At 42.6% G+C, this 23,856-nt stretch overlaps 2 protein-coding genes across 2 annotated transcripts in view; one reads left to right on the top strand and one right to left on the bottom strand.

Annotated features, from left to right (window-relative positions):
* Nucleotides 1-23,856, bottom strand: part of FBXO42 (F-box protein 42) — an 85,172-nt gene that overhangs the window by 49,804 nt on the left and 11,512 nt on the right. Inside the window, exons 2-3 of the mRNA XM_079777537.1 lie at nucleotides 9,683-9,949; nucleotides 3,253-3,369 (exon numbers count right to left, since the gene is read on the bottom strand). Coding sequence (XP_079633663.1) covers nucleotides 3,253-3,369; nucleotides 9,683-9,932 — 367 coding nt within the window. The 5' untranslated portion in view covers nucleotides 9,933-9,949. The remainder of the gene's footprint in view (nucleotides 1-3,252; nucleotides 3,370-9,682; nucleotides 9,950-23,856) is intronic.
* On the top strand, nucleotides 21,474-23,525 carry LOC307102535 (thymosin beta-4-like). The gene has a single exon (XM_079776134.1). The coding sequence runs from the start codon at nucleotides 21,600-21,602 to the stop codon at nucleotides 21,732-21,734; it is 135 nt and encodes a 44-aa protein (XP_079632260.1). The 5' UTR covers nucleotides 21,474-21,599; the 3' UTR covers nucleotides 21,735-23,525.

Genomic DNA, 23,856 nt, shown 5'->3' with positions numbered 1-23,856 from the left:
GAAGGTCTCCCAGTCTAATTAGCATATTACCCTTTTATTAGTATAGATAGAGGCCTGATGCACCGGTGGGGGCCGGCAAGTTTGTCCTGAAGGGTGTCCCAGATCAGGGTGAGGATTCCCTTGAGGCGTGGGGCAGCCTGGGCGAGGGGCCTGGGGTGGTTTGCAGGCTGGCTACGCCCCCATGGGGTGAGGGTCCCCGCTGGGGGGGCATGGCCAGCCTGGGTGAGGGGCTGAGGGCTGTTTTCAAGCTGGCCACACCCCCTTCAGAGTGGGGGTTCCCGCTGGGGTGCCTGGCCAGCCTGGGTGAGGGGCTGATGGCTGTTTGCAGGCTGGCCAAGCCCCCCAGCAGGGACCCTCACCCCATGGGGGTGTGGCCAGCCTGGGTAAGGGGCTGAGGGCCGTTTTCAGGCTGGCCATGCCCCCTGCGACCCAGGCTCCCAGCCTTTCCTTCAGCAGTGGCCAGGGTAAGCTGGAAGCCTGGGTCACCCTGGTGACCCAGGCTCCCAGCCCCTCCTTTAGTGGAGGCCAGGGCGGGCTGGAAGCTTGGCTTCCTCCATTGCCAAGGGCAACCCAAGCCTCCTGTTCGCTCCAGCTCTGTGGCCGCCGCCATCTTTGTTGTGTTAATTTGCATACTCAATCCTGATTGGCTGGTGGGTGTAGCAGAGTGACGGTCAATTTGTATGTTTCTCTTTTATTAGTGTAGATTCTCAGCGAGGATTCATTTTACAGTCCATTGCACTGATTATCAAAGTGTGGTCTCTGGACTCCTGAATACATTTAGGATGCTTTCAAAACTATTTTAATAATAATAAAAAATAATAATACCCAGCTGGCATGGCTCAGTGAATGAGTGTCAACCTATGAACCAGGAGGTCATGGGTTCAATTCCCAACAGGGCACATGCCTGAATCAATGATTCTCTCTCATCATTGATGCTTCTCTCTCTCTCTCTCCCCCTCTCCCTTCCTCTCTGAAATCAATTAAAATAATAATAATAAGTCCGAGGAGGAAGGAGAGGAGGAGGGGAGGCAGTGGAGAAAGTTAATTGCCCTCACTGTGTTGACATTTGCACTAATAGTGCAGAAACAATGCTGGGTAAAGTGCTGCAGCCTGTGCAAGATCAAGGCAGCAAGCACACTCAACGATTCTAGGGATCACTGTGTTCTTCACTGCCACACACTGACAGTTTAAAACAAACAAAGCCATTTTCTGACTTCACATATCTCCAAAAAGGGTCTCGCACACGAGCTCCTTCCCAGAGGTCTAGGAATCACACTTTGAGATCCACTGCTCTAGGGGTTTTTACAACAGCACAAATGAAAATAGCTCCTTGAGAGAACTAAAAACACAGCAATAGCCCTAACTGGTTTGGCTCAGTGGATAGAGCGTCGGCCTGCGGACTGAAGGGTCCCAGGTTCGATTCTGGTCAAGGGCATGTACCTTGGTTACGGGCACATCCCCGATAGGGGGTGTGTAGGAGGCAGCTGATCGATGTTTCTAACTCTCTATCCCTCTCCCTTCCTCTCTGTAAAATCAATAAAATATATTTAAAAAAACAACAACACAGCAATAGTTTGGCCTGTTCCTTTGATCTATTTAGATCCAATTCAAACAAAATAATGAGTTATAATTATTTATTAAACTATCTTCTGCATACAGAGTATATCACATGATCTGGGGTAGCCTCCAATGATGCTCACTTCCTGGTATTTATACATTTGATCAATCTCTATGTGACCAATAAAATACAGCAGAAAAGACAGTATTCATCTCAGAGATTAGGTTGTAAAAGACACCATGGCTTCTGTTGGTGTCTGTCTCTGTCTCTCGCAGGTCATTTATTCTGTGGGAAGCCAGCTGCCAAGTCGTGAGCAGCTCTATGCAGTCCATGCTAGTAAGGAACTCCTCCTGTCAGTTACTTGACTGAGCTTGGAAGCAGATCCCCCAAGGCCCCAGTCAAGCCTTCAGGGGACTATCGCTCTGGCTGTCAGACTGACCACAACTTCATAAGAGACCCTGAGCCAGAATCTCCTAGCTGAGCCACTCCCAATTTTGTGACCCTCGGGAACTCTGTGAGATAACAAATGCTGTTTTAAACTGCTAAGTTTGGGGTATTTTTTATGCAACATGAATAACCAATATACTCTCCTTCCCCTCAAGAGTTCAAAATATAGGCTTTAAAAAAAAATACACATACATATAAGCTAACAATGAAAGACATTAAGTGCCAAATTAGAATTCCAGGCAACAACATAAACATAAGCTCAGAACAGATAAATATTTTCTATGGGCTAGGGAGTTGAGAAAAGGTTTCATGAAGGAGCTAGAACTTGAACTGAATCTTCAAGGAGAGGCAAGCTTCTGCTAAGTGGATGGGAATATTCCAGGGAGGAAGAAACGAGTATGGTAAAGTGATAGCTTGAAAGAGGAGAGCTCTTGGGAAAAGTTGGGAGATGAAGTGGTGAATTTAGACATAAGTCAAAAGAAAAAGGGCTCTGAATATCAGACTAAGTTTAGCTTTTACCTTGTAGGCAATAGACAGGCACTGAAAGTTTTTAAAAAGGGAAATAATATAATTAAAGCAATAATTATGAGAACTTTCTAAAAGGCACTCCTCTCCCTCAGTGAGCTCTCTCTTTGCAGACCCATTAATAAATGCACCTTTACTGGCCTAAGATATACCACATCTCAATTTCACTTTGATGGAAGGATATGAATCACAATAGAATAAAATGTGTCTACAAAAATCAATTAAAATAGAGTTAATTCTAGAATAATTTTAAAACTCTCTATATATTTGCCAGGACATTTTATTTATAATTTTACTATATAAATTTATATTTTATAATCAATCATCTTCAGTCAAATTCAGTGTTTACTGAACATACACTTTGTTAAAATAAAAGTTATTGTAAAACTCTAGAGCAAAATCTAGAAATACTCTCGTGTATGTTGTTCCTTTGTTTTCGTCTTACATGATGTCAGATGTTTAAAAGTCTAAGCATAACACCTTGACATCTTTGGAGTAGAAATACTACAAAAAACAAAAATCAATGAAAAGCAGAATATAAAATTATACCAAAGTACCAAGAATGTATTTAGACTCATGCTCTTCCCTCATTCTGATTGTAAAATTAATATTAAGTCCTCATTTTACATTTTCATCATTACAAAGTCAGACAAAACACATTCCTCAAAGTAGTTTTTGAAAACACAGGCAGGGTGGGATCTGCTTTCTCAGTAAATACTTACTGTGTGAGAACCGCTGAGTGATAGGGGTTCCAGGATAAGGGTAAGTCCGACTCTCCCACTGAATGTTTCCTTCCTGAACAGCCTTTATGAAACCATGATAACACTGGTGCGCTACACCTAAAGACAAAAATAACAAAGGCCTCAGCCTAGACACTTCACTTGTAAATCAAATTATTAAAACAATTTAAGTATTTTGTAACTTTTATAAAACATAAGTTTCTTTGAAGAACTCCAAATTTTTTTGATTTTTCATTCAAAGAAAGAAAACAGAGACCTGGCCTGGTAGCTTAGTTCATTAGAGCATTGTCCCAATATGCCAAGGTTTCAGGTTCAATCTCTGGTCAGGGCACATACAACAATCAACCAATAAATGCATAAATAAGTGAAACAACAAATCAATGTTTCTCTCTCTCTCAAAATCAATAAATAATTTTATTTAAAAAAATAAAATCATAGAGTTTTAAAACTGGAAGATCCAATCCTTTCATTTGCCAGGTTCAGGAAGGTTAAATGACTTGCTCAAAGTTACAAAATTAGCTCACTCTGTAACTCTGCTCCCCTTTATGTTACATCATGATGCAACACATCAAAATAACTGATATTATTTACTCCAAAGCAAAGGGGGTGGCGGACAATTTAGCTTAGTGATAAAGAGTATGGTAAAACAGTACCTGGAATATAATAGGTGTTCAGTAAATATCTATTATTAGGCCATGACAACTAAGCATTCTCCATCTTAAACAAGGAGATAATAATCCTATCTAATAAAGAGGTAATATGCAAATTGACCATCACTCCAACACACAAGATGGCTGGCAGGGGAGGGCAGTTGGGAGGGACCAGGCCTGAAAGGGGGGGCAGTTGGGGGTGATCAGGCCTGCAGGGGAGGGCAGTAAGGGGTGACTGGGTCGGCAGAGGAGGGCAGTTGGGGGGGACCAGGCCTGCAGGGGAGGGCAGTTGGGGGGAACCAGGCCTGCAGGGGAGGGCAATTGGGGGTGACCAGGCCTGCAAGGGAGGGCAGTTGGGGGAGGGGGGACCAGGCCTGCAGGGGAGGGCAGTTGGGGGCGACCAGGCCTGCAGGAGAGGACAGTTAGGGGTGACCAGGCTGGCAGGGAAGGGCAGTTAGGGGCAATCAGGCCAGCAAGGGAGGGCAGTTAGGGGCGACCAGGCTGGCAAGGAAGGGCAGTTAGGGGTGACCAGGCTGGCAAGGGAGGGCAGTTAGGGGAGACCAAGCTGGCAAGGGAGGGAAGTTAGTGGTGACTGGGCCAGCAGGGGAGGGCAGTTGGGGATGACAAGTCCGGCAGGGGAGGGCAATTAGGGGTGACCAGGCTGGCAGGGGAAGGCAGTTAGGGGCAATATGGCCGACAGGGGAGCAGTTAGGCATAGATCTGGCTGGCAGGGAGTGGTTAGGGGGTGATCAGCCTGGCAGGCAGAAGCGGATAGGGGCAATCAGGCAGGTAGGCAAGGGGAGCGGTTGGGAGCCAGCAGTCCTAGATTGTGAAAGGGATCCCAAATTGGAGAGGGTGCAGGCTGGGCTGAGGGACACCCCACCCCGTGCACGAATTTTGTGCACCGGGCCTCTAGTTAGTTTATAATGGATTATTATTATTTATAACTAAATTATTTATAATTAAGAAAGTCTGTTTTAAAAAGTGAAAGTGTGTCCAGCTTGTATGGCTCAATGATTGAGCACTGACCTATAAACCAGGAGGTCATGGTTTGATTCCTGGTCAGGGCACATACCCCGATTGTGGGTTTGATCCCTAATGTAGGGAAGGGGTGTACAGGAGGCAATCTACTGAGAAGCAACTGATTGATATTTCCCTTTCACACTGATGTTTCTCTCTCTCCCCCTTCCTCTCTCTCTAGAATCAATGAAGAAAAACAAACAAATATATCCTCAGTGAGAAAATAAAAAAAGTAAATGCCCGATAATACATTCATACATGTGATTAGATCACAGCCCCTCATCCCTGATCCTTCCACCTCTATTTAAGAGGTGAAACCATCTATTTCCACAGTATAAGGAGCCACTCTCTCCTGAAGAGTCCACTAACTCTGCCGACAGAAGCAGGTTGTGCATACTAGTATTACCTGTTATAAGCAGCTTCAACACAGCTAATCCATAGACCTCCAGGATGGAGTTGGATAACTGACAAGATCACATTCCCCATGAAAACCACTCTGATGCAAGGAAAAGCTTTTAAGGCTGATTCTTATGTAAAGGTTTTTCTCTTTCATATTTCTGGCTGCCTTGCTCCACCAGGAAAGAACCAATTGATAGAACCCTTGCTTTAATCAAAGATTATTCAACTGGAAGAAAACCAAGATGGCGGCATAGGTAAACACCTGAACTTGCTGCCTTGCACAACCACTTCAAAACTACAACTAAAAGACAAAACGGACATCATCCAGAACCACAAGAAGGCTAGCTGAGTGGAAATTCTACAACTAAAAGGAAAGAGAAAAGCACACTGCGACTCAAGAGGAGCTGCGGAAGTAAAGTCCAGAGGTATGGAGGCACGTGTGTGCGCGTGAAGAGAGGGCTGGCAACTGAGTACTCAGCTCTCTTTTTCAAGTGGGAGGGAGACACAAGCTCCTGACTGCTCTGAACTCCAGTTCTGGGCAAGATTCTGGGGACCCAGACTCATACGGGGAGAAACAGGAATGTCTGGCAACAGGCGGAACTTGAGAGCGGCTTTCTTTCAGAGGTGCTTGCAGTGATTACCAAGGGACACTGAGACCCAAGTGCCTCTTAGGGCAGGGCTGACGGGAAGCCATTGCTGTTTGCCCCGCCCTGAGACCCCGTCCCACCCATGCTGTGCACAGAGGCTTTTGCATATGAATGGCCTGGTCCTTTAAAATCTAAAATTACCTAACAAATTACAGCTGAGTCAGAAAGACCCAGAACATCCAAAAGAAGGCCCAAGACCCCACAGCAGCCTGCATTGCTTCACAGCTGGGCCTCACCTGGGCACCTCCAAACCCCAAACAAAGAAGAGGAATCTGCAGATCTCTCTGTAGCTCCTGCTGGGTGGCCTCAGGCAGAGGCTAAATTAGCACCTCCTTGGAGTTCCAAGAGCCAGTGTACCCAGGGGTCAGAGTGGGACCATCCAGATTACAACTCCTCAGATCCATAAGGGACACACTAAGGGGGCAGACTCAGTGAGCACCAAACCCCCCTGAAGCAAGTCTTGCCTCATAAGGGTGTCTCCAGCACAGAAGTTCTCCCATCGTAGACACAGCTGATCCTCATAGCCAATTGGCCTGGAGGTCAATTCCTCCCAGTGATACCAAAAACAATCAAGGCTTAACTTCAACAAGACTGTGCACACAGCCCACAAAGGGGTGCACCAAGAGTGTCCACCTCAGGTAACTGGGGAGGCTGAGCCACTGGGCCCTATAGGACACCTAGCACACAAAGCCACTCTATCAACTCAGGGAAGCAGCCAAAATGCGGAGACAAAGAAACAGGTCACAAATGAAAGAAATGGAGGAAAGCAAACGACTGGTTATAGAGTTCAAAACGACAGTTATAAGGTTTCTTAAGAATTTTCTAGAAAAGGTCGATAAATTTAGCGAGACCCTTGAGGATATGAAAAAGGACCAACTAGAAATTAAGCATACACTGACTGAAATAAAGAATAATATACAGAGATCCAACAGCAGACTAGAGGATCATAAGAATCAAGTCAAAGATTTGAAATACAAAGAAGCAAAAAACACCAACCGGAAAAGCAAAAAGAAAAAAGAATCCAAAAATATGAAGATAGTGTAAGGAGCCTCTGGGACAACTTCAAGTGTACCAACATCCGAATTATGGGGGTGCCAGAAGAAGAGAGAGAGCAAGATACTGAAAACCTATTTAAAGAAATAATGACAGAAAACTTCCCCCACCTGGTGAAAAAAACAGACTTACAAGTCCAGGAAGTGCAGAGAACCCCAAACAAAAGGAATCCAAAGAGGACCACACCAAGACACATCATAATTAAAATGCCAAGAGCAAAAGACAAAGAGAGAATATTAAAAGCAGCAAGAGAAAAACAGTTAGTTACCTACAAGGGAGCACCCATACGATTATCAGCTGATCTCTCAACAGAAACGATGCAGGCCAGAAGGGAGTGGCAAGAAATATTCAAAGTGATGAATAGCAAGAACCTACAACCAAGATTACTCTACCCAGCAAAGCCATCATTCAGAATTGAAGGTCAGATAAAGAGCTTCACAGATAAGAAAAAGCTAAAGGAGTTCATCACCACCAAACCAGTATTACATGAAATGCTGAAAGGTATTCTTTTTTTTTTTTAATATTTTTTATTGATTTTTTTACAGAGAGGATAGGAGAGGGATAGAGAGCTAGAAACATCGATGAGAAAGAAACATCGACCAGCTGCGTCCTGCACACCCCCTACCAGGGATGTGCCCGCAACCAATGTACATGCCCCTGACTGGAATCAAACCTGGGACCCTTGAGTCCGCAGACCGACGCTCTATCCACTGAGCCAAACCGGTTTTGGCCTGAAAGGTATTCTTTAAGAAGAGGAAGAAGAAGAAAAAAGTAAAGATAAAAATTATGAAGAACAAATACATATCTATCAACAAGTGAATCTAAAAATCAAGTGAATAAAATATCTGCTGAGCCGAAACAGGTTTGTCTCAGTGGATAGAGCGTCGGCCTGCGGACTGAAAGGTCCCAGGTTCGATTCCGGTCAAGGGCATGTACCTTGGTTGCAGGCACATCCCCAGTAGGGGGTATGCAGGAGGCAGCTGATCGACGTTTCTCTCTCATCGATGTTTCTAGCTCTCTATCCCTCTCCCTTCCTCTCTGTAAAAAACCAATAAAATATATTATATTTCTTTTTATTGATTTCAGAGAGGAAGGGAGAAGGAGAGAGAGATAGAAACATCAATGATGAGAGAGAATCATTGATCGGCTGCCTCCTGCACACCCCACACAGGGGATTGAGCTGGCAACCCAAGCATGTGCCCTTGGCTGGAATCGAACCTGGGACCCTTCAGTCCACAGGCTGATGCTCTAGCCACTGAGCCAAGCCGGCTAGGGCAAAATATATTATATATAAAAAAAAGATCTGATGAAAAGAATAAACTGGTGAATATAATAGAATCAGGGGCATAGAAAGGGAGTGGACTGAATTCTTGGGGGGAAAGGTGTGTGGGGAGTGCGGGAAGAGACTGGACAAAAATCATACACCTATGGATGAGGATGGGGGTGGGGGTAAGGGCATGGGGTGGGTGGGAACCGGGTGGAGGGGAGCTATGGGGTGAAAATAGAGGAACAACAGTAATAATCTGAACAATAAAGATTTATTTAAAAATAAAAATAATAAAATTTTCTTATTCACCTAAAAATAAAAAATAAAATCATACAACTGAACACACACACACACACACACACACACACACACACACACACAAATAAATAAATAAAAGATTATTCAACTGGCTTGGTCATCTTTATTTTAAAAAAAAGGGGTGAGGGCTTTCCACCTAAAATGGAATGAAGCCAAATAACTGCTATCGATTAGCCAGTAAATTCAACATTTAGTTACAGTTGAAATCTTAATTAGAAAATAGAGGGGAAAAAGGGAGTAACTCATTTTTAAAAGTAAAAGATATCCATTAAGCCTGTGTTGTTTAGAGATAAAATCAAGGGGTAAATGCTTTTGCAAATCCATATTTGCCACAACTATCCACTTTGAGAGATAATATGGACTTCAAAGACAGACTGCCTGTGAATCTTCGATCCTCCATTTATTATCTGTGTGACTGTGGATAAGTTACTTACCTGTGCCTCACTCAGTTTCTTCATCTATTATAGCTTGCTGAGAGGATTGTAAAGCAGTTACAATAGTGCCTGACAATGGTAAGAGCTATATTAATGTTAGCTATTACTGTTATCCCATATCCATCCCTACTTTGCCTGTTCAAGAACAATACAATTTACCAGATCAACTCTAAGAATATGCAGAAAAGAAACTGCAAAATGATTAAATACTATAGTATTCAAGCTGTTCATAAAACTATTCAGGATAAAAAGAAAAGGGAAATGTACAATATTAACACTAAATTTTAGAACCACAGTAAATTTAAGGAGGAAAAGAGAAAAAAGCCCTGGCCAGGTGGCTCAGTTAGTTGGAGCGTCATCCAGTACACCAAAAGGTTGCGGGTTCAATTCCCAGTCAGGGCACATATCTAGGTTGCAAGTTTGATCCCCATTTGGAGTGCGCGGAGGGGGGCAATTGATGTTTCTCTCTCACATCTTTCTCTCTTTCCCCCCACCCCTTCTCTCTCTCTCTCTCGTCAATTTTAAATAAAAGGAGAAAATAAAATTTAGGGTTTAAAAATAATTCATTCAAACACATTTTAAATAAATAAATAACCTTTCCACTGTCCCACTGTCCCCCAGTACCTTTGATAAGTCGATACCATTGTTTGCAGACAAGGGCTGCAGTTTTGTGTTCTTGGTAGGGTGAAAGAAAGGATAGGATGTATTCCAAAACCTCTTCAGGCAGCTCAGACATGGACCTATTATGTCTAGTCTCCTCAACCTCCAATATTGGTTGGGGCTCCTCATCTTGCTCCATTGTCCCTTCTAGCACAGTTTCTTCTTGGTCCACCGCCATGAAACTGTCATCTTCACTGTCCGAGGAACTGGCCATGACATTCCACTCGACAGCTATCGTGGGAAAGAAACAAACATCAGTATACACTGCTAGCAGCTCTGAAATAACATAGGCATGTGCACCCAAGTTGTTCAGGATTTGTCTGAGACCCTCAATATGAAATGTGTTCTCTAGCACATTCGTACACTAGTTGTGAGCCACCTTAATTTGATAGGCACAGCTCAAGCACCAAGCCCATCCCAAATAACTAACAATCCCTTAAGGCTTCTGGTTGTATTTTTTCTCTCCACTGAAAACTATGATAGGTACAACTATACTAGTAAAGCCAGAAAACAGGTTCTCTAACAATTCCCCTGACTCAAGGATCTGACTGGAAGATAGTAAAGGGAGTAACAATTAGCCTCCCTTAGCCAGTAACATAATTTAAGACCTCACACTTAGAAGGAAAAACTAACCATGGTGCTACAAAGAGTAATAAGAATATTCTGAGGCCCTAGCCAGTTTGGCTCAGTGAATAGAGCCTCTGCTTGCAGAATGAAGGGTCCCAGGTTTGATTCCGGCTAAGGGAACATGCCCAGGTTGCAGGCTCAATCCCCAGTAGGGGGCGTGCAGGAGGCAGCTGATCAATGATTCTCATCATTGATGTTTCTATCTTTCCCTCTTCCTTCCTCTCTGAAATCAATAAAAATATATATTTTTAAAAAATAATATTCTGTCCTAGCTGGTTTGGCTCAGTAGATAGAGCATTGGCCTGTGGACTGAAGGGTTGCAGGTTCGATTCTAGTCAAGGGCATATGCCTTGGTTGTGGGCTCGATCCCCAGTAGGGGGCATGCAGGAAGCAGCCGATCAATGAGTCTCTCTCATCACTGAGGTTGCTGTCTCTTTCTCCCTCTCCCTTCCTCACTGAAGTCAATAAAAATATATTAAATAAAGAATATTCTGAGGATGTGATTTTAGATATAACAGTTTTTCTAGCTTTTACACAAGACAATTCACTTAAGAGGATAATAAATAGTCCAAGAATAGGTCTAACTAGCTAAAATACCAAATACACAGCAATATTTATACTAGAAAACATCATAACAGATCCAGGAAGTAAAAAACTGGAAATAATACAAATGCCCCTTAACAATAGAACACACTAATGTGGCACATTCACAATGGAATGCTATACAACAAGGAGCCACAGATAAACACGCAGGTAAGTCTCAACATCATATTGAGCAAGAAAAATCAGAAGAGTACATACTACATGACCATGCTTATGTCAAATTCAAAATTCGGCAAAATTAACTTAAGCTGTTGCAAGTGAGGGTAGTGGTTACTTTTGGTAACCACTGGGAAGCTCCTGGGGGTCCTGGTAAAGTTGTTTCCCGATTGGGTAATGGTTACACAGATGGGTTCAGTTTGTGAAAAATTCACCTAGCTGGATACTTAATGCACTTCTCTAAAGTTTACTAAAACACGCCATGATCAAGTTACCTCTAATAGAGGTAATTAACTTTTAAAAATTATTATGGGTGATTTTAAAATTTCTTCTTTGTGCTATCATCTGTATTCCCTAAATTTTCTAGGAAGAGAACAACATGTTAAAAACATACACACAGAGGAGAAACCAAGATGGCAGCACAGGTAAACAACTGAACCTGCTGCCTCGCACAACCACTTCAAAACTACAACTAAAAGACAAAACGAACATCATCCAGAACCACCGGAAGGCTGAGTGGAAATTCTACAACTAGAAGGAAGAGAAAAGCACACTGAGACTCAGATGAGCTGCGGAAGTAAAGTCCAGAGGTACAGAGGCGCGCACGGAGAGGGCTGGCAACTGAGTACACGGCTGGCTTTTTCAATCCGCAGGGAGACACAAGCTCCCGACTGTTCTGAACTCAGGTTCCAAGAGAGACTCTGGGGATCCAGACTCATATAGGGTGAAACTGGACTATCTGGCAGTGGGCAGAACTCAAGGGCGGCTTTCTCTCAGAGGTGCTTGCAGCGATTACCAAGGGACACTGAGACCCAAGTGCCTCTTAGGGCAGGGCTGACAGCAAGCCATTGCTGTTTACCCCACCCTGAGACTCCGCCCCATCCAAGATGTGCGCAGAGGCTTTTGCATATGAATGGCCTGGTACTTTGAAATCTAAAATTACCTAACAAATTGCAGCTGAGTCAGAAAGACCCAGAACATCCAAAAGAAGGCCCAAGGCCTCACAGCAGCCTGCACTGCTTCACAGCTGGGCCTCATCTGGGCACCTCCAAACCCCAAACAAAGAAGAGGAATCTGCAGATCTCTCTGTAGCTCCTGCTGGGTGGCCTCAGGCAGAGGCTAAATTAGCACCTCCTTGGAGTTCCAAGAGCCAGTGTACCCAGGGGTCAGAGTGGGACCATCCAGATTACAACTCCTCAGATCCATAAGGGACACACTAAGGGGGCAGACTCAGTGAGCACCAAACCCCCACTGAAGCAAGTCTTGCCTCATAAGGGTGTCTCCAGCACAGAAGTTCTCCCATCATAGACACAGCTGATCCTGATAGCCAATTGGCCTGGAGGTCAATTCCTCCCAGTGATACCAAAAACAATCAAGGCTTAACTTCAACAAGACTGTGCACACAGCCCACAAAGGGGTGCACCAAGAGTGTCCACCTCAGGTAACTGGGGAGGCTGAGCCACTGGGCCCTATAGGACACCTAGCACACAAAGCCACTCTATCAACTCAGGGAAGCAGCCAAAATGCGGAGACAAAGAAACAGGTCACAAATGAAAGAAATGGAGGAAAGCAAACTACTGGATATAAAGTTCAAAACCACCGTTATGCCCTAGCCGATTTGGCTCAGTTGATGGAGTGTCGGCCTGCAGACTGAAGGATCCCAGGTTCGATTCTGGTCAAGGGCATGTACCTTGGTTGTGGACACATCCCCAGTGGGGAGTGTGCAGGAGCAGCTGATCTATGTTTCTCTCTCATTGATGTTTCTAATTCTCTTTCCCTCTCCCTTCCTCTCTGTAAAAAATCAATAAAATATATTAAAAACAAACCACGATTATAAGGTTTTTTAAGAATTTTCTAGAAAAGGCTGATAAATTTAGTGAGACCCTCGAGGATATGAGAAAGGACCAACTAGCCGAAACCGGTTTGGCTCAGTGGATAGAGCGTCGGTCTGCGGACTGGAGGGTCCCGGGTTCGATTCCGGTCAGGGGCATGTACATTGGTTGCGGGCACATCCCCAGAGGGGGGTGTGCAGGAGGTGGCTGGTCGATGTTTCTCTCTCATCCATGTTTCTAGCTCTCTATCCCTCTCCCTTCTTCTCTGTGAAAAAGCAATAAAATATATATATAAAAAAAAAAAAAAAGAAAGAAAGGACCAACTAGAAATTAAGCATACACTGACTGAAATTAAAAATAATATACAGAGATCCAACAGCAGACTAGAGGATCGCAAGAATCAAGTCAAAGATTTGAAATACAAAGAAGCAAAAAACACCCAACTGGAAAAGAAAAAAGAATCCAAAAATATGAAGACAGTGTAAGGAGCCTCTGGGACAACTTTAAGCATACCAACATCCAAATTATGGGGGTGCCAGAAGAAGAGAGAGAGCAAGATACTGAAAACCTATTTGAAGAAATAATGACAGAAAACTTCCCCCACCTGGTGAAAAAAACAGACTTACAAGTCCAGGAAGTGCAGAGAACCCCAAACAAAAGGAATCCAAAGAGGACCACACCAAGACACATCATAATTAAAATGCCAAGAGCAAAAGACAAAGAGAATATTAAAAGCAGCAAGAGAAAAACAGTTAGTTACCTACAAGGGAGCACCCATACGATTATCAGCTGATCTCTCAACAGAAACGATGCAGGCCAGAAGGGAGTGGCAAGAAATATTCAAAGTGATGAATAGCAAGAACCTACAACCAAGATTACTCTACCCAGCAAAGCTATCATTCAGAATTGAAGGTCAGATAAAGAGCTTCACAGATAAGAAAAAGCTAAAGGAGTTCATCACCACCAAACCAGTATTATATAAAATGCTGAAAGGTATTCTTTAAAAAGAGTAAGAAGAAGAAAAGGGTAAAGATAAAAATTATGAACAACAAATACATATCTATCAACAAGTGAATCTAAAAATCAAGTGAATAAGAAATCTGATGAACAGAATAAACTGGTGAATATAATAGAATCAGGGGTATAGAAAGGGAGTGGACTGACAATCCTCGAGGGGCAAGGAGTGTGGGGGGTGCGGGAAGAGACTGGACAAAAATCATACACCTATGGATGAGGACAGTGTGTGTGTGTGGGGGGGGTAAGGGCAAGGGGTGGGGTGGGAACCGGTGGAGGGGAGCTATGGGGTGAAAAAAGAGGAACAACAGTAATAATCTGAACAATAAAGATTTTAAAAAAATACACACACAGCTCAGCCAGTGTGTCCCAGTGGTTGAGCATAGACCTATGAACCAGGAGGTCAGGGTTCGACTCCCAGTCAGGGCACATGCCCATGTTGTGGGCTTGATCCTCAGTAGGAAGCATGCAGGAGGCAGCCAATCAATTATTTTCTCTCATCATTGATGTCTCTCTCTCCCCCTCTCTCTTCCTCTCTGAAATCAATAAAAATATTTTTTTAAAAAAACATACATACCGCCCTAGCCCGTTTGGCTCAGTGGATAGAGCATCAGCCTGAAAACTGAAGGGTTCCAGGTTTGATTCCGGTCAAGGGCACATGCCCAGGTTGCAATCCCCAGTAGGGGGCATGCAGGAAACAGCCAATCAGTGATTCTCTCTCATCACTGATATTTCTCTCTCTCTCTCCTTTCCTCTCTGAAATCAATAAAAAAATATATATTTAAAAAAACCTGGAAGAATGAGCACATTCAAGAAAATGAAAACATAAACCTCATGAAATTGCTTCCAAGACAATTTATCTACCAAATTAGTTCATGGTACTGCAATGTGTCCTACCAAAGTGGTGCTAGAATCTTGATGATGATGAACAATTGGCTAACTGGAAGTAGTGGAGCAGTCTAAATCCTCCTAGTTGGGGGAAGAGGGGGTAGTGGTGAAGAAAGGACACCAGCAATTCCCTCCATTCCCCCAAAGTTAAGAAGTATTGTCATAGGTAAACTGTAAGTTGTATCAGATAAAGGATCCTAGGTAGTTAGACCCCCCTGCCCCACTATGGGTGAGCTGTTTTTCCACACTTAACTGCTAGAGGGAAGGCCTTTCCATTTCCAGCCCTAACTTCTATCCAAAAAAAATAGTCATGTAAAATATAAAACAAAAATTTGAATTTTCGCCTGGCAAAAAAAAGCTGCCTTTTTCTACTGGGAAAAAAAAAAATTACGTCCTATATTCCCTCTTATTCTTTCCCCTCAAAGTTATCATTTTTTAATCTCCCATTGGCTATCTTCCCAAATTTATTGATTTTCTTGTATTTTTAACCTCTACTCAGCCCTGAAATTCACCAAAGAATCCAGAAAAACCAATTCCTTGATTTTGGCTGTATTTTTCACATTTCAGTTAAGCACAGAATCTCAAATACATATGTTTCTTATACAACTTTTCTTTTTTTTTATTCTCACCAGAAGATATTTTTCCATTGATTTTTAGAGAGTTGGTTGCCTCCTGTATGTGCCCTGACCAAGGCCCGGTCCAGGGAGGAATCGAACCCGGGAACCTTAGGTCCGTAGGCCGAAGCTCTATCCACTGAGCCAAATTGCCTAGGGCTCCAATACAATATCTTGACAGATTGTGAGCCTAGGGTCTGCTTCAGAACAAACTGAATCATAAAAACTGCAAAAGGATATTTTCATTACTATTTTTACCCCCAAACAAAATAAATCTGTTTGGCTCCATAAAACAATTTACTTCTTTTCCAAATCTCAAATTAGCAAACCCAAAGAAAGGGCTCACACTTTTGTTAAATCCAGTTTTAAGCAATTCTCACCATTCAACCATTTCACTGTCTACACAAACATCAAACCCTATGCCCCTGAGAGCATGTCTGCTATCTTGGCCCTGAACACAGATGCCAATGAGAACACAGAGGGATGGGCTCAGATGCAATGCCTCTGTAATTACATGAGCAGCATCAATTTGCACAGCCCTTCATTTTCACTTTCTTGATTAGGTAATAAAATCATCACTCATATTCCCAGAGGACATGGAGGCATTCTGAAACAGTTTTTCATTTTTTCATACCAAAAGAAGCCCTACAAAACATTTCACATGTAAGCGTATTAATTTAATGAATGTGATTTTCATGAAAAGTCTTTAAAAGAAATGTTCTCACCCTTCACATTTGTGTTAGGCCTTCTCAGTTTCGCCAAAGTGAAAAACCACAATTTGAAGTCAACTTACTGGACTACTGAGGGCAGAGACCATTTGCCTAGGCACCCTGTCTTTCTAGCACTAGACATTCAAATGAGCCAAGGTTTATTGACATTTCTACTCACAAAACCCTTGTGCTGACTTCACATTATTTTATAATAGAAATGACATTAGTACATCCAGGAAATAGCAGATCCTACCCTTATATGTCACTGGATGTTGTCAAGATATTTTATTGGTCAGAATGAGTATACTTCTATGGTTCCTTGAATTTTGACCTTTTAAGGTGTACACTGGCTGGCCTGAGAGTCTGCTGCCAGACTCATGACCCATACCACACCCAATGACCCTTTGCTAATTCAAGAGGAATGGTACTGAAGAAACCATTTATTAGGCCCAATAGTATTTTTTCCTTTGAAAAATTACTATACTACATCCAACTAAATTCAAACCAGTTTTGAAAATCCTTCTGAAGTACAAATTAAGGTTAAGATTCTGAAACCAGGAGATTTGGCTACTGTTTCTAGCTGCAATGCTATGTGACCCAGATAAGTAACACAGAGTAAGATAGGAAAACCTCTTTAGCCCTAAGTAATGAAAGTTCCCTACCTACTTCATAAAGACTTGGTAAAAATAGCAGGTATCAACAAACTACTCTGAACTCAGAAGAAGTAAGTTGTAAAGAGTTAAAATGGATTCAAAGAAATTCAAGATGGAAATGAGAGTACTTTGTTTTTCCCTTAAAAGTAATTGCTATAATTACTTTTAATATTTGATTAATCGTGCCTGTGATTTCTATACAACTGGACATCTGACAATCCTCTTGGAGTAAACACGTCTTTCTGAAAATCAGAATACACTTTACTTACCTAAAAGGAAGCTGAAGATTTAAAATGCAATCAAACTTATTCATAATACCAAAAGTTAAAAAATGCAATTAAGGGAACTTCTTACTGACAGTAAAACAGAGCACTCAGACCCAACTAAGGAATGCATGGCTGGATTGAATGGGAAGCACCCAGTCATCCCTCAGCATGAGGACTTCTGCAGTTTCAGGGCAAAGCAGCAACCTTGCACAGATACCATTAAAAACTCATGAAATTACTCACCTCAGCAGCACTGATGTGAGTTTGAAAGTATTAAATATTACTCTTGAAAATATAAATAACTGCCGAATGAGGATTTAAAGACCACAATATGATTCACTCTAAGATGATAACAAACCTTCTTACTAATATACTATTATTATCATCATTGTACTAAGTCAAATGAAAAAGTTATTAAAAAAAAAGTGGGAAATGGTAAAATATAAATTTCTACCTTACTGCAGGCATTCAACAAACATCAAAGGAACATCCGCTATATGTGAAAATACTGTGCTTAGATTCCCATAGGAGTTACAAAAAGAAGATATGCCACTATTTTCTCTCAAAGAAGAGTAGCCCAGTTAGAGCCAAAGACAGATGTGTGATACAAAATGAGAAGCTTTAACAGTTCAGGAAAGAAAGAGATGGCTCCCAACTAGTATGAGAAGGAAGTTAAACAGAGGCAAGCATTTGAACTTTGAAGAATAGTAGGCCCTAGCTGGTTTGGCTCAGTGGATAGAGCGTTGGACTTTGGACTGAAGGGTCCCGGGTTTGATTCCAGTCAGGGGCACATGCCTGGGTTGCAGGCTCGATCCCCAGTGGGGGGCGTGCAGGAGGCAGCCGATCAATGATTCTCTGTCATCATTGATGTTTCTCTCTCTCTCGCCCTCTCCCTTCCTCTCTGAAATCAATAAATATATATTTTTAAAAAAAAGAAAATAAGAAAAATGCAAAAGGGGTAAATAACCATACTGTAACACTATATTAACTCAAAATTGACTGTATCGGGCAGCAGAAATGTTCAGAGCACAACTACCTCTTCCTCTATACTCCCACAATACTAAGTATCTGCCTGCATACTAGCAATTACTATACAGTAGTCCCCCCTTATTTGCTGGGGATATATTCCAAGACCCCAGTGGATACCTGAAACCTCAGGTAGTATCAAACACAATATATACTATGTTTTTTCCTATACGTACATACCTATGATAAACTTTGTAAGTTAGGCACAGTAAGAGATTAACAACAATCATTAATATAATAAAAGCCTAATATGCAAACTGTCCCTCAAGCGGTCGTTCAACTGGGAGTTTGACCACTTGCTATGACGTGCGCTGACCACCAGGGGGCAGCGCGGAACATGGTGGGTATCGGCAACACAGCTCTGGCAGAGGGCAGCAGTGGAGGCGCTGCCAGCCCCCATGAGAGCCGGACTGCAGTGGGATGGAGGAGTAGGTGAGCGGGCGGCACCAGGCCAAGGTCGGTGCGAGTGGGGGCCCCATCGCCCCACCAATCGCCCTGCAGATGGCGACCAGCGGTGGCATCAGAGGGCAGGGCCACTGCCTGGCTCTCAGGCGCTGAGGGAGCTGGGCGGGGGGCCCAGCCCCGATCAATCGCCTCGCAGGCAGGATAGAGAAGCAGGTGAGGGGGCGGCGCCAGGCCACAGCAGGACGCCAGGTGGGGCTGTGGGGCTGCGGGGCTGCAAGGCTGGGGGCACAAGCCGGGGCCTGATCCCCACAGGCCACCCCAAGGGACCCCACCCGTGCACAAATTCATGCACCAGGCCTCTAGTCCTATATAATAAAAGCCTAATATGCTAAGTGTCTGGTCGTCCGTTCAACCAAAGCGTAATATGCTAATGATATGCTAAGGCCGCTCAACCACTCACTATGATGTGCACTGACACCAGGGGCAGACAGTCGACCGTTCGACTAGTCGCTATGACATGCACTGACCACCAGGGGGCAGACGCTCCGACCAGTAGGTGACCTTACTGCTGGGGTCCGGCTAATCGGGATTGAGCGAGATGGGCCAGACACTCCCTGGAGCCCTCCCACAGTCCCTCTCCGACTGGCCAACCTCCCACGTCCCTCCCTGGCCCCAATCATGCACCAGTGGGGTTCCACGGCCTGGCCTGTGCCCTCTCGCAATCCAGGCTGAAGGACCCCTGCCCCCGAGTGCGCAAATTTCGTGCACTGGGCCCCTAGTAACTAATAATGAAATAGATTATGACAATATTCTGTAATAAAAGTTATGTGTGTGGTCCATCTCTCAAAATATCTTATTGTACTATACTCACCTTTTCCTTAAAGGATGCACTTTACAGCTTCTCTCTGTCATATCAGAAAAAGTGCATCATTGCTTCGTGCACTTTGGGGTTATTATTAAGTAAAATAAGGGTTACTTGAACACAAGCACTGCGGTACCACGACAGTTGATCTCATAATGGAGGTGGCTACTAAGTAACTATCAGGCATGGAGCATTTACAGCGTGGATATGCTAGTCAAAGAGATAATTCATGTCCCAGGCAGGATGGAGTGGAATGGCTTGAGATTTCATCATTCTACAATTTCAAACTGATGAATTGTTTATTTCTGCAATTTTCCATTTAATATTTTTGAACTCTAATTAACTGCAGGAAAGCAAACCCACGGATAAGGAGGGACTACTGTACTGAAACTGTCTATGTCTCCTCCTCTCCCTTCAGGGCACAATAGAAAATAATTCTATTTCCTGCATCCATATAAACCCTCAGCAAAAGGCTGCTGAGTGAATAAGCAAACACAGCTTTATGAATTCATTTTAGAGCCAACAACAAAACCTAAATGTTAACTCATACATATTCTGATGAAAAAACACACAGAACCTTCATATGAAAAATTAAAATTAAAAAAATAATAAAATCACAGAGTTTAGATGGCTAAAGACAAAACTAGAAGAGGGATGGTAAAAATGGGGTATAAAGAAGTAGGATTTTGTTTTTAACTTTCTGCACTCGGATGTCGCGTGTGACTCGACACGGTTAGCATCGGTAGCAGCTCTTTTTATACTCTTTGAATGTATCAATAATTTGAAATATAAAAAAATCCAAATAAATAAGTTTGTATGAAAAGAAACTCCAGTTTTTTATTCTACTGCTGCGCTTTGTAAAATCTGGGGTATTTAAAAAATTAAATCCAGAGTAGAATAAAGGAATCGAGAAAAAAAGCAAGCGAGTGCAAAGGGTTAATTTTTATTTACTGATTTGAGAGAGAAACATCTATTTGTTGTTCCATTTACTTATGCATTGATTTGTAAGAGAGAAACATCCATTTGCTGTTCCACTTATTTGTACAGTCACAGATCGAACTTGAAACTCTGGTGTACAGATATCAAATTTATAATAATCAAAATGTAGCCCTGACCGGTTTGGCTCTGTGGATAGAGCATCGGCCTGCGGACTCAAGGGTCCCAGGTTCGATTCTAATCAAGGGCATGTACCTTGGTTGCGGGCACATCCCCAGTAGGGAGTATGCAGGAGGCAGCTGATCAATGTTTCTCTTTCATCGATGTTTCTAACTCTCTATCCTTCTCCCTTCCTCTCTATAAAAATCAATAAAATATATATTTTTAAAATGTAGTCAATTATATGCAAAGACAGAATCTCCAAATCTTTTCTATTCTATTTATCCTATTTCTTTTTTTTTAAATATATTTTATTGATTCTTTACAGAGAGGAAGAGAGAGGGATAGAGAGTTAGAAACATCGATGAGAGAGAAACATCGATCAGCTGCCTCCTGCACACCCCCTACTGGGGATGTGCCCGCAACCAAGGTACATGCCCTTGACCGGAATCGAACCTGGGACCTTTCAGTCCGCAGGCCGACACTCTATCCACTGAGCCAAACCGGTTTCGGCTATTTATCCTATTTCTATTCTGAACTAACTTTTCCAAAGTTTTCCAATCAGAACTGACATTGGCAGTTTTTTACATTCCTGAGTCTCCTCTCCTGGTTTAGCAGAAGTAGTTATCTAAAAATTAGTTCCAGTACAATCGAATACACTTTCACTAAATATACACTTCAAAAACCTCACACTTTCAGCTTAAAGATAGCTGCATTAACTTTAGACTTTAAAAATAAGGGAAGTCATTAGTGAAAACAAAAATATATATGTTAAAAAAATACATTCACAAAAATGACAGTAAAACAGAATCTAATTTGAGGTTTCTCTATCATTTCATACACTAAATGTGAAGGTGGTCCCTCAAATTCCATTTTTTAAAAATATATTTTTATTAATTTCAGAGAGGAGAGATAGAAACATCAATGATGAGAATCATTGATCAGCTGCCTCCTGCACGCCCCCTACTACAGATCGAGCCGCAACCCAGGCAAGGCATGTGCCCTTGACCGGAATCGAACCCAGGACCTTTGGAGTCCCCAGGCTGACGCTCTATCCACTGAGCCAAAACAGCTAGGAATCAAATTCCATTTTTGCTTTCTCTTTCCTTACTCCATCTCCTTAGGCAACCATGTCTGAAAAACACGATATGGCTGAGATTGAGAAATTCGATAAGTCGAAATTGAAGAAGACAGAAACACAAGATAAAAATCCATTGCCTTCAAAAGAAACGATTGCGCAGGAGAAGAGAGCAGGCGAATTGTAATGAGGCACACACCACCAATAAGCACTGTACATTCCACAAGCACTGCCTTCTTATTTACTTTTATTATCTGTTTAATTTTGTAAGATGCAAGGAGGTTGGATCAGGTTATCAGAGAACTACTGACAACAAAGCAGCACCTACCGCTCTCATCTGCCTGTCTGGCTGGCAGGAAAGGAAAAGAACTTGCATGTTGGTGAAGGAAGAAGCTGGGTGGAAGGACAATCAAATCTAGAGTAAAAGCCAAGCTGGTCCAGCCCTGGCTGGTGTGGCTCAGTTGGTTGAGCAATGTCCTGAGAACCAAAAGGTCACCAGTTCAATTCCCAGTAAAGGCACATGACCAGTTGCAGGCTGGATATCTGGTCGGGTGCCTGAGGAAGGCAGCCCATTGATGTTTCTCCCTCTCCCTTCCTCTCTCTCTCTAAAAATCAATAAAAACGTATTAAAAAAATAAAAACAAAAAACAAGCTGGTCCAAGGTGTCCTAAAGGCTGTAAAACGTAGTTTAATCAGACTGTTGTTGTTAAAATCATTTAAATTATTGGAATGCACAATTTTTAATATGCCAGAGGGAAACCCGGGTCCTGGGTGCCAGAGGGAAGCCGGTGTCGGCAGCTGGGGGAAGGCCTACTCTTGCACGAATTTCGTAATTTCTTGCATCAGGCCACTAGTATCCTATATAATAAAAGGCTAATATGAAAATAGACCAAACCGCAGAACGACCAATCACTATGACACGCACTGACCACCAGGGGGCAGACGCTCAATGCAGAAGCTGCCCCCTGGTGGTTAGTGCGCCAGAAACCCGACTGGCAAGCGCAACGGTGGTGAAGGGAGCCTCTCTTGCCTCCGGGGCAGTCGGACATCCCCCGAGGGTGCAGGCTGGGCTGAGGGACCCCCCCAAGGGTATTATCACAAGACAGAACACTGGTTACTTTTAAGAGAAATAAATGGTTGTAATCAAAGAGGGGTACATTGAAAGTACCTCTGGGGCACCAGCAATATTTTCTTTCTTGACTCAGATGGTAATTACACAGGTGTTGGCTTATAATTATTCTTTAAAATGCATATATTTTATGCACTCATCGACCTTTCACAATAAAAAAATCTAGGTAAACCTAACTTTTAATACTATTTAATAATAATATGTAAATATTTCTGCAGTTATTATTCTGAACAAGAGCTCACATATTTCATCTAAAATAGTGTCAGCTTAACAGTGCACAGCAAAACCTACCTGTTAAAGGTAAGAAGAACAGCGAAGTCATTAGGAATGCAGAGAAAAAAGGAGGAAATCTCAAGGTTCCTTTGCTTCTCAAATTTTAATGTGAATCTCATTAAACTACACATTCAGATTCATTAAGCCTGTAGTAGGACCTTTCTGCATTCTAAATTTGGTGATGCCAATGATGCCAGTTCATGGACTCTTGAGTACCAAGTTCTTAAGTAACCATTAAAATGCAGCTGGTGTTAACACTAGATGATAAAAGGAAAGAGAATCAATAGGTATTGAGGGTATGTGCCAGGTGCATTAACTCATGTAATCCTACCTCAACTCTATCAGGGACATATTATCAATTATATTTTACAGATGAGAATAATGGGACTCAGATAAACTAATTTGCCTATGATTACATAGCTTTGTAAAAAGAAGAGGAACCAGAATATGAACCCAATTCTATGGCTCCATTTTTAAAAAAGAGATAGCATAAATCAGTCATTGAAATGAATTTAAAATCATCAACAAAATAACTATAACATGTTCCATTACATGGTATCTTGCATACAGTATCACTTTCTCCCATTAGCTCATTCTTCAAAATGTCATTCCCTTTATTGTGATTCCCCCTGCTAGGATGCTTGTCATTGTTATCCACATTTGAAGTAGTGTAGCAAAAGACCTATCTAAAATCTAACTTTCCTGACTCCAGTCTCTTGCCCCATCAATGTTTTTGAAGTCTCTAGGAATGTGAGAAATGAGAAACATGATGAAAATGGTTTTTCAGGAAGTAGAATTCAAAGTACTCTGCAATCCCACAATTGGGATTTCAAATTTCTGTTTGCACATGGAGTCAGCTTCCACACTGACACACAAAAATATCCTGCAAAGACCTTAGGCAGGTGGC

Source organism: Cnephaeus nilssonii, assembly GCF_951640355.1.
Source record: "Cnephaeus nilssonii genome assembly, chromosome: 7".
NCBI classification, from domain to species: domain Eukaryota; kingdom Metazoa; phylum Chordata; class Mammalia; order Chiroptera; family Vespertilionidae; genus Cnephaeus; species Cnephaeus nilssonii.
The sequence above is the reverse complement of the archived record's forward strand: the minus strand, read 5'-3'. Positions and strand labels throughout refer to the sequence as shown.

Coding starts and splice junctions, on each gene's coding strand:
- LOC307102535 (XM_079776134.1), top strand. CDS start 21,600: ATGTCTGAAAAACACGATATGGCTGAGATTGAGAAATTCGATAAGTCG.